Source organism: Glycine max, chromosome 6 (genome assembly GCF_000004515.6).
Source record: "Glycine max cultivar Williams 82 chromosome 6, Glycine_max_v4.0, whole genome shotgun sequence".
Classification (NCBI taxonomy): domain Eukaryota; kingdom Viridiplantae; phylum Streptophyta; class Magnoliopsida; order Fabales; family Fabaceae; genus Glycine; species Glycine max.
Genome location: NC_038242.2, coordinates 460,449 through 476,962, shown reverse-complemented (window position 1 = coordinate 476,962; position 16,514 = coordinate 460,449). Strand labels below are relative to the sequence as shown.

At 34.2% G+C, this 16,514-nt stretch overlaps 2 protein-coding genes across 2 annotated transcripts; both read left to right on the top strand.

Annotated features, from left to right (window-relative positions):
• Nucleotides 1-5,137: 5,137 nt before the first annotated feature.
• On the top strand, nt 5,138-8,859 carry LOC100787083 (uncharacterized). Its single transcript, XM_003527017.5, has 5 exons — nt 5,138-5,581; nt 7,118-7,414; nt 7,585-7,800; nt 7,902-8,030; nt 8,569-8,859. The coding sequence occupies exons 1-5, from the start codon at nt 5,339-5,341 to the stop codon at nt 8,785-8,787; spliced, it is 1,104 nt and encodes a 367-aa protein (XP_003527065.1). The 5' UTR covers nt 5,138-5,338; the 3' UTR covers nt 8,788-8,859.
• A 5,338-nt stretch (nt 8,860-14,197) lies between these two features.
• On the top strand, nt 14,198-16,227 carry LOC100809729 (COBRA-like protein 2). Its single transcript, XM_014777112.3, has 5 exons — nt 14,198-14,277; nt 14,437-14,893; nt 15,133-15,292; nt 15,381-15,643; nt 15,891-16,227. The coding sequence occupies exons 2-5, from the start codon at nt 14,536-14,538 to the stop codon at nt 16,184-16,186; spliced, it is 1,077 nt and encodes a 358-aa protein (XP_014632598.2). The 5' UTR covers nt 14,198-14,277; nt 14,437-14,535; the 3' UTR covers nt 16,187-16,227.
• Nucleotides 16,228-16,514: the final 287 nt, after the last annotated feature.

Genomic DNA, 16,514 nt, shown 5'->3' with positions numbered 1-16,514 from the left:
GTTTTTATTGGATGATGACTGTCACGTCATGTTCTGATTGATCAATGAAAACAACAATGCATTTCATCTTGCATGGAATTGACATCCTATCAAAACATGACACGTGACAGTCATCATCCAATAAGAACGTGACATGTGACCGTTAACCGTTAACGTCCAATTATGGACTAGAGGATCAACATTGTGCGATTTGATTAAATACGGGGATAAAATTCGTAAATAATTTTATCGGGGGACAAAATCCAAAATTGGAGACAAAATTGAGGACCAAAAATACAATTATACCTATATCTTTTTATTATTTATATTTATAAATTGAATTTAATAACTATTAATAGTGTAGATCAATTGACAGATTATTGTCACTTAATCAATGATCTCCAATTTAATTTATAAATATACAATACTAAATACTTAAAAAACTTAAAAGTAAACAAAATTATCTTATTCGAAGACAAGACATGAATTATTTTTTCAATTTTACTTAAAATATATAATGCATGCATCATTTAATTAAAAATGGTTATATATGATAAATTTTTAAATTTTTATAATAATCACTTAAAGTCATAAAAAAATTCTGATTTGTTCCCTGAAAATATATCTGTTAAACTGGTTTTGTTAACTTTAAAATTATTCGTAGGGAAATTTGCTAGCTTTTTAAACATTCAAATGCTGAGAGCTACTATATTGAAATTTGGGCTTTCCGTTTTCAGACCGTTTGGTGGAGGAGAGAAGCCTACATATATCAGCGATTCAGCGCCCGATACCCACATCATATATCGGATACCCTTCCCTTCGTTACGTACGACTTTACAAGGAAGCCATTGGCATTTGAGGGTTCGTCTTTTACCTTGTACCACTCTTCATTTTAATTGGTTTTTATTATTGAATTGAACTTGGAGTTTTCTTTTTTTTTTTTTTTGAGAGGGAACTTGGAGTTACGTACTACTATATCTTTTCGTTTTAAGTTCCAAATAACATTCAAGGCATTGTAATTTTCACTAGAAACAATTAAAATGTCGCAAGTCACCTTTCAAGACTGCATGTGTATCCCCGTTGGTAACTTTTATTATGACGCAAAGGACAATGAGTCTCACACCTGAGAATCTACCAATTATGTTTCTGATTTCTTTGCTCTAATTATGGATTCCCCCGTGGTTTCAGGGTTTGGTTTCTAGGGAAACCTCTGTACAAGACCCACACTTGTCAGGGTTTTTGTAAGAGTTGAGTGTCCTCTAGATTGAAAAGAAATAAAAAAAAATTAAAATAAAATGTAAAAATATAGATTCCATCTCATTTAATTTATTGTTCATTTCTCTTTCTTTACAAACAATGCGGCCCTTCGTTTCAAAGTCCTCTCGTAAGTATATAAGAGGGGAGTCTTTTATATATATATATAAAATTATAATCCTCACTTGATATTTGTTATCGTAACTAAATCCATAATTTTATTTGTAGGTTGGTATTTGGTATAAAATTAATTTAGTTAGTTACTAAAAGTTATTTGAGTAAATTAATTGGTTATTTAAGTTATAGTTATTAGAAGTTATTTGAGTAATTTACTGTTAGTTACCCAAGTTAGTTATTTCTATCTTTGTATAAATACATCAACTTTGTAATACTTTAATGTATGAATGAATCCTAAAATTTGTAATACTTTAATGTATGAATGAATCCTAAAATTACTTTTCATCTATCTTCCATTTCTTTCATTCCTAATATGGTATCAGAAATTTTTGTTTCCGTGTCTCTTGTTTCCTATTGAAGCTATTTATGATTCTGTCCGGTGGTGTGGATAGTGTTGTTAGTCCTTGCTTTGTGGCGCCGAGCCTTGACTCGAGGAGGCATGTTGCTAGTCCCACATTGGATGGTTCATGAGGATAATTCAGTTCTTATATAACTGGGTAGGTCACCCCCTTATGAATCATTTTTTAAGGGGACCTTTCGGATACCTGGTTGGTTCTTTTTTTTCTCTCATGACCATAGATGCCATTGATGATTAAGTTCTTATATAACTAGGTAGGCCACCCCCTTATGAATCATTTTTTAAGGGGACCTTTTGGATGCTTGGTTGATTCTTTTTTTCTCTCATGGTCATGGATGCCTTTGATGATTAAGTTCTTATATAATTTGGCAGATCACCTCCTTATGAATGGTTTTTTAAGGGGATCTTTCGGATGTCTGATTGGTTCTTTTTTTTCTCTCATGGCCATGGTTGCCATTGATGATTCTAACCCCTTCATTCTTCTGACAATCTTGACATTGCCTTAGTTTCTCATCCTTTCATCGTGTTCTTGACAAAGGCTTAGTTGCTGATGTGGTGTTGTGGATGAATTGGCGTGGAGCGGTTGCGGTGCTCGTTTATGCCACCGTATTGTGGTACCTCTTCGAGCCTGTCGGTTACAATTTCTTGTCCTTCGTCATCAAAGTTTTTGCCAACAAGTTTTGATGCTTGCTTTGGACTCTTGGAAGCAATCGAAGTTGGTCGAAGATTTCTCGAAATTTTTGTTTTGACCGAAATATTTTCAACATGTTTCGCTATATTTCATGTTTTCAAATTTTTTTTCTTTTCTCTTTCTTCTTTAATGTTTTCAACACATTCCAACTTGCGGGGTATTAGAGATAAAATTAATTTAGTTAGTTACTAGAAGTTATTTGAGTAAGTTAGTTGGTTACTCAAGTTATAGTTATTATAAGTTATTTGAGTAAGTTACTGTTGGTTACTCAAGTTAGTTATTTTCTATCTTTATATAAATACATCAACTTTATAATACTTTAATGAAGGAATGAATTGAATAAATCCTAAAATTACTTTTCATCTATCTTCCATTTCTTTCATTTCTAATAGCCCCGCTTATGAATGCTTCGAAACTGTGGAGTAGTGTGGCCAATAGTAAACCAGACATAAAAAGACTCATATTTTAGTGTCAGTATTGATACTAATATTTTTCATTGTTTTAATGTTGGCTCATCTAATTCTTGTAGGATTGTAGTTGCTTTCATTATGTTTGTTGAAGGATTGGGGGTTACTTGTATTTCTTGATATTATTACTCTATTGACTAAGTTTTTTTACATCTATTTTTTTCCCTCTTTCTCTTCGGACTAATTCCTATTTATTGTTCTGTCTGGCTGTATATGTTCTCTTTCTTTGTAAAGGTTACCATTGTACAGCGAAGCAAAATTGGCGTTCTTTGTGTATCTCTGGTATCCTAAAACAGAAGTAAGTATTTAACACCTTCATAATCATCATAGATAAATTACTTGTGTAAGTGCATGTTTAAATTTTAGTTTGAAGAATTCAAAAATATTTTAATTAATTTTCAAAGTAACAAAATTTTGATTCTTCATTTTGTGTAATGAAATTCCAAATTGTGCATTAAAATTAGCAAAATTATTTTCATTCTCATCCAAACATAGATGACTGTTATTTTCATTTTGGGTTTTGTGTACAAGTATTTCATGTTGGTGATAATGGCCTCAAGGTAGTGTTCATCTTTAGAATTCCTTCATCAGACTTTATATGGTGAAACATTAGAAGAAAATCGACGATAACTGTCTAGAGCTCAAAGTTAAGGCTATAGATTTTGTAGGATTTACTTGGCACGGGGCTTTGATTTGCGGCCAAAAAGGACTCGGTGGAATTCTAAACCGTGTTACTTCTCAGGCAACACTGCAGCCTCCTACTGATCAGGTGCACATGGACAAACAAGGCAGTTGCCGAGAAGTTACACTAATGAAGCAGATTGTGCAATGTATACTTTTAGGACACGTGCACCTTTAGTGTATAACTGTATATATTTATTAAGTTTTTATAACTGTATATATTTATTAAGTTTTCAGGTAGAAAAGGTTTTCATTTTTTATTCTTCATTTTTATTATTGCTGCAAGTTTTCTGTCCAGTAAATCATTATGTTTTTCAATCGTCCACCTCAATTGGATTATTGCACACACACACACACACACACACACACACACACACACACACACACACACACACACACACACACACACACATATCCATATATCACAAAATAACTATTTGTCACCTTAGGTGTTCATATATCTTTATCCAAGTTTAATTGGGATTTGACATGATACATCATCAATTGTTTGATGGACATTCAATATGTTATCCAACACCCAGGGAGAAAAAAATAAAAGAAATATTTGAAACTACAGTATATTATAATTAACGAGAGTATTTGAAACTTCCTAAAATAAATTAATATTTTAATTTGTGCAGTGTGTAGGATAGATGTTATTTTTCTATATTTATAAGAAATATTTTTAGTAGGTAGATATTGGTTGCCTTGATTAGCAGGTAGATACTAGGAAGTGAACGCCATTGGGCGTGGTTCGCGTGGAATGCAGAAGATGAACATCATAATTACAGGGAAACCTTCGTGAGTGAGGCCCACAATTCGTAAATGAGATGTAGTGTAACACCAACAGTAGGAAATTGCTTCCTGCACTTCCTATATTACTTTCGGAATTGTTTCCAGAATTAGAAATATGGGAAGTCCAGGAAGCAGTTCCGAGAATGCAGAAAAAATTACCCGACACGTATTATAAACGGATGAGACACGGTCCAGTCCAATACAAGAGTAAAAAAAATGGCCTAAGTCACGATCTACAAATGGGTTTATTGGCCTACAACATCTTTGTACTTTGTCCCGCATTTTATTTCATACCTAAAAATACGAGTCCATCTTAGATATTTTTAGTCTATGACGGATTGATTGATGGTTTACTTTGAGGTTTCTTACATTACGTGATAGGGAAAGTTCAAAAGTGACTTGTGAATTTGTATCATTTTATTATAACTTATTTTAATAAATTTTATTTTTTTTATGATTGGATTCAATATATAAATATTTGCATAATAAATTTATTAAATAAATTAAGTTACGTACACAAACACACAGAAAAGAGAGAAAGAATATATAAAATCACATCAAATCAAATAACTACTAAAAGTACAATGAATTTCACAAGGAGAGAGGTGGAAAAAGGACAAAGCAGGTCTGCTTGGTGGTGGATGAAGTAACTTTCCTTTCCATGACCTAAACAAACAGGACCAACGACCAACGTATTTTGAGCACATGTTGTGTTTACCCTTTTTCTCTTACATTTATATGATTAAAACTTACATGTATATACTTTGTTTGAGGAGCCACTTGTGGGGTTCACAGTTCACACTATCGCTGACTGATACAATAATAATGACCTTCCTCCTTTCCTTCCTCCACTGTTCTTAAACTCGTTAATAAACCAAACACAGGCAAAAGACTGGTATTACTGTGTTAGTGTTACCTTACCACTCAGGCAAAATAATGGGGAGTAAGAAAAAAAATGGTGGAAAGGGAGAGATTGTGGATGGTTCCAAGATTATGGAGTTAGTTGGAAACGAGAAAGTTTTCAGCAACTTTGTGGACCATAAGTTTGATGAATTGGATAAAGACAGAGATGGGAAACTCTCCATGAAGGAGCTTGAACCTGCTGTTGCTGACATTGGTGCTGGTCTTGGTTTGCCTGCTCAAGGCACTAGTCCTGATTCAGATCACATTTATTTTGAGGTTTTCTTTTCTTTCTTTTTCTTGCCCAATAATCTCTACTTTTTTCCTTTTTTGGGATTTTGTCTTGTTTTTGTAAATATCTTGGATTGGAATCTTAGCAATGTTGTGTGTTGGGTGGGGGGGTTAAACATGAAAGAAGATATGCATGGCTTTATTTGAAAGGAAATTACCAATGACTAACAAGTCTTTTTCAATTGTTTATAATTCCCACTTAGAAAACAAGTCATAAGACTCAAATAGGTTGCTACATAGTGTCAAACCGACTTGCTACCAAGATTGATGTTGTAAGGGGCTACTTAGCTTTATTTGACATTTGTGTTGGCTTAAGCTTTGGCAGTATTCCGAATGCTTGTTATTTTAATTCTGTCCATGACAATTCTATCATGATGACTAAGAAAAAATTGTTAACTTATCATCAATATAATACTCACTACCGTCCTCTGATTTGTTTCGTTTTCCATGTCTTTTGGTTTCCATTTGTTAAAATTTTCTTTCTGTATATGTGGCCTATTTGCAGACTCTATAACTTTTTAATGCTTCAGATGTAGATGAAGAAGCAGTCTGTCTGAACTTGGGATAAAAAAAATCTTAAATGACAATATGCTTTTTAAAATTATTGTTTGTGTGATGCTTGCTTTCTAGAACAAGTTCTCTAAATTTTGACTTGTAGCTGGCCCCAGAGTATCATAATCCATGAACCATGTTACCTTGGTCGGTCCAGTGGAAATCTTCTTTTTCTGTTGCAATTGCTTGCCCTGCTCTATTTTGCTTTTTATTATCTCCCTGGAGAGAGAATCTGGTGATGTATCTAGTGGAAGAAACAATGTTAAGCTAGCAATTATAACTGCTAATATATGTTAAATTAATAGATTATATGTTAAACCATACTTGATCCTAGACCCTACTGCTGAAGAACTGGAAACTTTGTAGTTTATACTAGACTTTAGAGTAGCAAAAAGTTAATTTGTTATTATCGTTAATGATGAATTCCTGGGACCCAAACTGCTAGTGCTCCACTCCATCTGTGGACAAGTAAAGGTGTTCCTATAATGGCATACTTTGGCAAAAAGCAAATCCCTTACCTAATTATATGCTAAATATGGACAAACAATAAATACTTAAAAAATTAGAGTACAAGACATCTTAGCATACTATGTGGTTTTACCGGAGGGCTTTTTCCTTTGGTTATTTTCCTTTTATTCTGTTTGTTATGAAGTATGAAGTACTATTATGCTAGAACTATATATTGGACCAACAAAAACTACCTGGTGGGGTGTAATTTTAGCTAGAAATTGATTTTAAATAGGATCAATATGTGTTTGTGGGGTATATAGGTATTATTGGGTAAACCAAGATGAATCTGCATTCCTTATATTTTTTAGAATAAGAGTTTGATTTGTCATTATATTTTCAATATAAGTCCTCAAGTTCCTTTGATGATTTCTACATGTACTACCCAAATTTCCATGCATTAATTTGCACTACTAATTGAACAAGACTAAAAGAGTAGAAAATTTTGTTGACTTGTCCTAATAGGTCTTGAATGAGTTCACCCATGGCAAGCAAGAAAAAGTGAGCAAGACTGAGTTTAAAGAGGTTCTCTCAGACATTCTGTTGGGCATGGCTGCTGGACTAAAGCGAGACCCTATTGTTATACTCCGCATGGATGGGGAAGATCTCCTTGAGTTTGTTAATGGTCCAAGTTATGAAGCAGAAATGGCATCCATTTTCTCTCAGATTGAGTCCCCTAGTGGATCCTTTCGTGAACATGTAATTGAAGCTTTTGGGAGACTCACTGTTGATCAAGGAATTCCTCCAACATCAGATTCTTGGGTAAATGCAACTATTGTGTGCTTGAAAGATGTTTTTGTACATCAAAGGTGTTTTTGAAACTAGAATTTGTGTGATCGAAACATGGTTAAAATAGATTTCATTTAGAAATATGTTTCAATCTTGTTTCATTTCCTTACCCTCCTGACCTATCTTTTTTTTTTTTCATCAAGGTTTTCAACAACATTGTGGATCCAGCACTATCTCAAGGTGGCCCTGCTTTGGACAAGCCTGCTTCTCAAGAGACATTTTTGGAAGAATTTAAGAAAGTCGCATTGAGCGTGGTTGATTTTCTTAAAGAGAAACCTGTCATTGTTGCCCACAGTGAAAACACATTTGATGGACGCGGTGTCAAGAGACTTTTATCCAACAAGTTTGAATTAGACAGGGTTTATTTTTATTTGTGACTCATTGCAATATCTTTCTCGTTTTGAATTTACTTTGTTTAAACATCCATACATGAAACTTACCAATCTATTGCGTGATGCAGACGTTGAACTTAGCTTTAGAGAATCTGCCAAAAGATCGCAATGGAAAAATATCAAAGGACTATCTGCGGGTGGCACTAGATCTGGTGTCTCCATCTGCTGGTTTACCTCCAGTTGGTGCAATTGAAGAGGTATGTTGCCAATCCATGCAGACAAAGCCAACCATCCACATTCCAACTTAGTTCAGATTCATCATCTATTTGTCAATTGCTTTCACTCTATTGAATTTTGTATGCTGCTGGATAAAGAACTAAACTAGGCTGAAAATATAGGAGATTTGTCACATGTTCTGTTGAAGTGTTCTTACTTAGTACCTTCATTTATAAGTGATTCTGGAGCAATTTGTTTTATGATACTCACTTAAAGCTCAAAAATCACTGTTGGCATGAATCAGTGCTACTGCTCTAGCGCTTATAGTAGAGATTGTCACATATTCTATTGAAATGTTCTTAATTAAAACTATTGTTTATAAATTGAGGCTGGTGCAATTTATTTTATGATACTCAATAAAAGCTCTAAAATCTTAGTCGGCATGAATCAGTGCTACTACTAGTGTTTATGTTCTTTAGGTCATGCCAGCATAGCATGAGATACAATGATGTCTTACAGTTTATGTTCATTGCATCTTCCTGAGCCAGAGATTGAAAACCCGTGTGTTTGATTTTACAGATTGATAAGGTCATTGTTGAAGCCTTTAAGATGGTGAATGCAGAGGACACCAAGACAGTTAAAGAAGACGAATTTAAGAAAATTTTAACTGAAATACTGGGTAGTATCATGTTGCAGTTAGAAGGCAATCCCATATCTGTTTCTTCAAATTCAGTTGTGCATGAGCCTTTAGGCTCATCTTCTACACTCTTGCAGCCATCTTCTAGTGAAACAGCATAACTGTCTCAAGTTTGTGACGGATCAAAAACCAAGTACAATAAGAATTTTTATTCATGGAAATTGTTACGGAAATAGTTTGTCTTTAAAGAATTCACTTTGTATGATGTGGATTATTTATGAATCTGAAAATTATAGAATGCCATGGAAAGAAAAAAAAATTGTTAATTATCCCTTGCCGGGCTTGTTTATCACCTCAGTTGTAATTTAGATAGATGTGCTGTAGGCAGTTGGTGGCAACATAAAAAAAGAGAATATAATAATATGGCATACATTTTTCGAATCACTCTCTTTGAAAATACAATATACCAGCAATAAGGACTAAGGAGCAAAGAAAAAGTTGTAAATATAAATTAATATGGATTTTGTTACGCACACACCGTTTGTTTTACCTTTGTTTTTGCATACAATTACAGGGATCAACAGGCAGAGGCAAAAAAGTTGTAGAAATTTGGGATGTAGGACTATGCCGGCTAGAGGATACCTTAAGTACCTAAAATATTTTTTTTAAAAGAATATGCAATGACGAAACATGTATTTAATACTTCTTTTATGAACAACTGATCATGGGCAACAATGGAAGCAAGGAGTTTTCGTTAAGAGTTATTGTCCATCAAACAGCTTGTTTCATAAATTATTATTTGACTTGTGTAAAGGCATAACTACTTAACTAGGCATAGTGTTGCATCTTTTACATGAATTTTAAAACATGTCAAACAATATTTTAAATTATTCTATTTTCTTCTTTCATTTTTTTTCCAATTGGATAACAATTTTTTTATTTATCTCGCGTATGGTAAAAAAACCAGCTCAGCATTCATGCAATACCCATTCGTACTATATGGACTAGTGCAAAACCTGCAGACTTATGGACTACTATGACAGTTTTTATTATTATTCCCAGCAAGATGCAAATTAGATGGCTCAAATATGCAATTGATGAAAGCAACTCGCTCTCTCATAAAACTTAGTTATTGAAATTAATTATCAAATAATTGAAGCCCAGTTGTCCCTCCCTAAAGAAAATCGGCTACTATACTGGTTGGGTAGTGATGTAGCATCACATAGTTGTTGGGACATGGGAGCGATTGGATAGTGTGTGTGTAGCTGCGTATAAATCTAGGTCATGGATAAGTTTTGGACACAACCTAGGAAATATGTCCCTTCTTGTTCTCCACAATTGACACTGTCACCAACACGTGATCTCCTCGATGAAACATAATATCACACTTGAATCCTAATTAACAAGACCACTAGACACTTTGCTTTAAAAGTATATCATCGTCCAATCAAAATTTCACTATCATATTTATAATTTTGGAATTCTTTTATATACTTTTAGTTTTTAATATGAATTACATTTCCTTATCCTTTTGGAATCCAATGCTTTCTCTGTAGTGTTGTACTTGGGTACCGCTGGCTCATCATAAATTGCAGCTATATGCATGGTGAACATTTCCAGGTATATATGCTTTTATGAAACATAATATGTACGTGTAGATGATAACTAGACCACTAGACAATCACAATTCATTTTGAAAAAGGCTCATTATAGTCCAATCAAAAAATATTTCTTGTTAAAAAAATGTTCTATATCTTAAAAAAATAAAACAGTTTTAGATTATCATCCAATCATAAATTATTATATATGATAAAATTATTAACTATAACTATTTTAAAAATCATACAAACAATAATTTTTTCTAATCATAAAACTCATTATTTTTATACCGAAGACAATTGTTTTGCGTTTTATTGTAATTTGTAAGTTATGTTTTTATCTTTTGGAATCCAGTAGTTTCTGAGTGAGTGTACATTTGTACCTCATTTTGGGTATATGCTAAACAGAAAGGACTTGACAGAAGCAGCCGCCGTCCTCAATGAGGACCTGTTCATACCATTATCATACAATATGTTTTCAACAGAAAGAACTAGGTAGTTTTTATCTTCATCTTCTCTGTTTTGAAAAATGAAAATGCTTGCCAAAAAGTAGCAGATATATTTTCCTTGTTAGTTGATTTTGGTCATTTTTTTTATAGAGGTCATAACATGTTTTGCAAAACATAAGAAATAAGAAATAAAAAAGAAAGATAAAATTCGTTGCAAGAATTAAATATGTATGCTCATAATTTATGTTTTCATGATGAATTGATATGATTTGGAGACTTCATTTACTCTATTTAAACGCATCTAGTTATCCAAAGATAAATAGACCAATCTCAATCCATTTAGATATTTAATGTCTTTTGAAGGTTCGGCAGCTAGTGGACAAAGGCAAGAAGCCGTGCCTCAGAACAGGGGAAATTAAAATATCAAGCTCAACCATTAATTTCCTAGTAAACTTAGGGTTTGAAGAGAGGAATTTTGCTATTTATGGTGAAATTAAATAGAATGTACTCATCATCCCTACTGATCTAATCTTTTTAATCTTGTTATTCAATCGATTTTCCACTTTTCATCATTATATGAAAGTAACATATCGATCAATGACTTCATTCTTATGTCTAATTAAATAAACCTTTGTATTTAAAAATAGAAAAATCATTATAAGGTTATGAAAAAAAATCTCCTTCTTTTGTCATAGTTTGTTTTAAATCTCCTAGGTTAGTATGAATTAAACTAAGGGATTTATATTCACATTGCATAGAGTCCTGATCACAACTCATACATGAACTTGTTCGAGAGGAAAATATTTTCTAGCTTAAGATCCTCTAATTGCTTGTGATATTCATTGATTTGGACCATAATGTCCTTCTTCTATATCATCTCCTAACAGTAATTTTTTTTTATAATGAACCTTTGCCTTCCAACATCTTTGATTGTGTACTTAGGGTCATGGAGTCCCAAATCTCCTTTTCTTTGTTGTAGAAACAATAGGATCTAAGAGTTTAGAGTTCACATACCTTATTCGCATAGGTTCACTGCTCAATTTGTTTGCAATTAGCAACGGAGTTAGGCATTGGGTTCGTAAAAGATGCATTTCTGCCTCCTACAAAAGTTTTGGCCGACACGTCTGAAAACGATTTGTCATATGTGACCAACAAAAGTAAGAACAATCAATTATGGAACATAGGGTTCAATCACTTCAATGTGATGTCTGTTAGCTATTAAGTTCTTGAAATTGTTGTTGCCTTACACAAAAACTACAATTTGATCTTTGAAATCATGAACTAAACTTGAGACATATGAAACTCAAACTATTGTTAAGGATTTATTTGTGTGTGATGCGCACAAGTTTCCATAATTTAATAGATTCTTCCCAATATTAATTAGGGTAACAAAATTGACAAGATTTAATGATGATAAATCCAATTAAGGGTCATATAGGGCGGATTCTAGTATGCAAGGCCAATGTGTAAGACATGTCAAAAAAATTTTTTACTCATTTGATATTTTTTTTAATCAAAAGGCTAAGATTTTTTTCATCTTTTTTCTATTTTTCTTTTTCTTGTTTCTGTCCTTTTACCATTTTATCCCTTTGTCCCCATCTCTCCCTCCCTCCCTCCCTCCCTCCCACCCATTTGATTCTGATCTCCTTTGTCGTATCTTCGACTAGATTTCCGACCGTCGACCCCACCATCCCTCCATTCTCTTTGTCTGTCACAATGCAAAACTCACCCAACGTCTTCGTTGCTCCGCCACCGCTCCCCTTCCCTCCGCCGTGGAGCCCTGCCGGCCAAATAAACGTCATCCCCTTCCCACTGCTGCCACCCTTCGTCAGAGCTCCCAACTCCATCTTCCAAATCACTGTCCTCCCCTTCCCGTCGCCGCCACCGTTCGCTGGACCTCCAAGCACCGTAGATCTCTCCCCGCCCGAATTCCTGCTCGCACTCCTCGCCGTCGTCACCATCCTGGCACTAATCTATACCTTCATCGCCACCGGGAACCCTCCTCCGGCGAGCCCTCCGTCGCGTCGGAAGTGTCCCACCACTACCTGGCGGCGGAGGGAGGGGGAGGGGGAGCGGTGGCGGAGCAGCGATAACGGTGGGTGAGTTTTGCATTGTGACAGAGAAAGAGAGTGGAGTGAAAAATCTCGTCGGAGATACAATGGCGAAGGTGATCGGAATCGCAACGGGTGGGAGAGAGTGAGAGATGGGGAGAGAGGGACAAAATGATAAAAGGAGAAAAATGAAAAAAATCTTAATCTTTAATAAAAAAATAATATATCCAATGGTTTAAAAAAACTTTTAGACCTGTCTTGCACATGCAAGACTTCTTTTAATCCATGTTGAAGAGTTTTTCAAATAACTTTTTAACATTATACAAAGTCCTCTAACCCCGCATTCAAACCCGATCACTTTCTGATAAGGAAGACTTAGTAAAATAACGGTCGCACAAAAAATTAATTTTTAGATAAATTCAAAATTGAAATTTAATTTAATTTTAGAAAATAATTAATGAAAAAATCGAAGAGATCATAATTTGCATGGCACTACGTCCACACAAGATTTTTTTATGTTAGGTTCAGATTATAATAATTTCTTAAATAATATTTTATAATTAATTTATATCTTTTACTTATATTTTTAAAATGAATTTTGTAACTTAATAGAAGTTAGAGAAATATTTTTTTCATTTGCTTTGGATGGGGGGATGGGGGAGGGGTTCGGGGGATTTTTTTTTTTTTTTGAAAGCAATTCAGCCGAATAATAGGCATTGAATAATAAGACTAATTTTTTCTCTGTTAATAAAAAGTTCATCTTAAAACGTAATTTAAGATCTAATTTAATCTTATAAAATTAGAAAGTTATCCTTTACTTACATAATCTAATTTGATCATATTACTGATTAATTAATGTGAGATCTTCAAAAGTTCATTTTGAAATGAAAAGTGTTAGGCTTAATTCCAACCATGTTAAGATTACTTTTGGCGACCTTGTGCATGGTTTCAGTGGTAACTAGAGGTAGGAACAACAATGCATAAAGCTGTCTCAATAAGTAATGACAGGTCAAGAAAAACATTTCACCAAGTCTGGTGCATTAGCAAGTTTTGGTCAAGAGGATTTATTTGTAATTTGTAACTCGGCAAGCATTAGAGTGGAATCTTTGAAGGGTTCCTATAATACTGGCCAAATTCAGGATTTGTCTAGTCATAATAGGTAGCTGATATTTCCAATGACCCCTTGTTTGATCCGAGTACTATAATAAGAAGCAACAGATTACGGGTTTCTCTAGATTGATACACAACTAATTAAATAAAAAGGCACCCAAACCTACCCATTGTCAACGGAAAAAATGGTTCTGAATGTTCATCGCGTATATTCTCCTACGCTGAATTCGATAATACTCTTACTTGCTCTCTGCACTTTATCAGGCAATGAATGCACTTCTCCTTTATCTGCTGCTTTTTTTTTTCTTCTTCCATCTTTTCTCCTTTGCTCATTTTTTTCGTTCTCAACCTTCTTTGCAGATTGCTATGACCCGTTGGATCCTAATGGAAACATTTCCGTAACTTTTGACATCCTCGAACGTACTACAGATAATGGATATCTGGTAAGTAGAATCACACTCTGAAACCTCATTTTGATTTTTGAATCACATATTTAGTAGCTTGAGAGTTATTTATGAAAGTTCCCCGGGAGCTTGAGAAATTATACACTGAAAGGACAAAAATATATATTAAGAATAATCTAGATTGAATGTTTTGTGCAGGCAAGGGTGACCCTTGAAAACTACTATCAATATCGGCATGTAGAGAAACCCGGGTGGAAACTAGGATGGACGTGGGCTAACAATGAAGTGATATGGTCAATGAGTGGTGCCATAGCAACTGATAGAGGGAATTGTTCATCTTACAGTGGTTCTCAGATGCCACATTCATGCAAGAAAGATCCCACCATAGTTGATCTCTCTCTAGATGTCTCGCAAAACAGGTCAGAGCATTGTTGCCGTGGTGGTCTCCTCTCTGCCTGGTCTATTGATCCTTTCAATGCCTTCTCTTCATTTGAACTTGAAGTTCGCAACGTGGGAGATAACAACCCACTTGGACAAGCTCCTAATAATCTTACATTGATGGCCCCAGGTCCTGGTTACACTTGTAGCCCCCTTCTTGACACTGATCTCTCTGTCTCCTCAGATTTTGGGGGACTAAGACAAGTTCCTGTTCTCAGTAAGTTACACTTTTTATGTCATGTAAACTCAATCCAATTTCCCTCAAATAGAATAATTAAGAAAGGATTTTATTTCCATGTAGTCATGCACAATAAATGTAAAAGATTTTTCACTGTGAATCAATTGAAAGTAATTATTACAAAACTAAACAATCTTAGCATGAGAATCTATGATTTTAATTTAAATGACAGTATATGATTAGTGTTCTTAGCACACGTTTAACATTTTGCATTTCAGGAACTTGGAAGTCAACATGTGCATACTCCAGTTTCATAGCAAACACAATACCGGTATGCTGTGTTTCCCTCTCATCATTTTACAACCCTGCCATCACATCTTGCCGTAATTGCAGTTGTGGATGCAGAGAAGCAGATAAAAGTACAGCATCTTGCATAAGGTGTATTTCAATTTCAATTGCTTGCATTTGTGAGCTCGCCGTTACTATAATTCTCTCACCTTATTCATTTGTGTGCTTATCTAACCAGGCCTAGTTCCTTGCCACGGTCTAATGGAGACAACACAATTGATGAAATAATAGAATGCACCGACCACATGTGCCCAGTTCGAGTCCATTGGCATTTCAAGAACAACTATATGAACCAATGGAGGGTGAAGCTTACAGTTTCTAACTACAATTACAACAGAAACTACTCAAACTGGAACGTGCTGGTTCAACATCCTGGTTTCACCCAAAAAGCAAGAACTTACAGCTTCAACAGCACTAGACTTCCTACCCTTGGGCTCCAAGGTACTTTCTTATTGTAGACCACTTCCTATCATTGATGATACACTGCATTAATTAACAATAATATTTAATCAAAAGAAGTATTTAAGTTTTTACACAACTTGAACCATTAGATTTGTTGTCACCATCATCATAAGTATCTGTTTAGTTTAGAATATAACAGAAGTACATAGCCCAATATTCATGACAATGTATAGACTATATTCCTTACATTGATACACAAATTAATTAAGAAATAAATTTCTGGCAGATGGAGTTTCCCTTTTTTGGGGGATAGACTATTACAACAATGAGCTAGTGCATTCTGATAAGGGTGTTGTGGGTCTTGTGACAACAGAAATACTATTGGATAAAGATCCAAATTCTTTCACAGTAAGTAATGGATGGGCATTTCCGAGAAGAATATATTTCAATGGGGAGAACTGCGAAATGCCTTTACCTGACACGTTTCCAATGTTACCCAATGGTAGCTCCAGTTTAAGAGCTACTTACTGTGGTTTCAGTCTTTTATTTATCCTCTTGTTTCTTGCCCTACTACTCCTTTAATTTGGTTTTGAACATATATACCTCATTTTTGAAGAATCCTGTGTGTTTTCTTGTAATACATTTATGTCGATTGAAAATTGTAGTTGTATCTTGTTTGTACAACACATGCAAATTCATTGTCAACTATGTGTTAATTTATTACTCATTCCTGAGATATGTTGGTAATAAACTTTCTAATGTATTTTTTACAATTATTGGTTAAAATTCATTTAAAGTCATAAAATTTAATTACTCAAAGTCATAAAATTTTGAGTATGTGATGCTTATTTAACGAGGTTCATTTGGGAAGTCATAATTTCACAGTTTAAATAATTTTTAATCAATATAT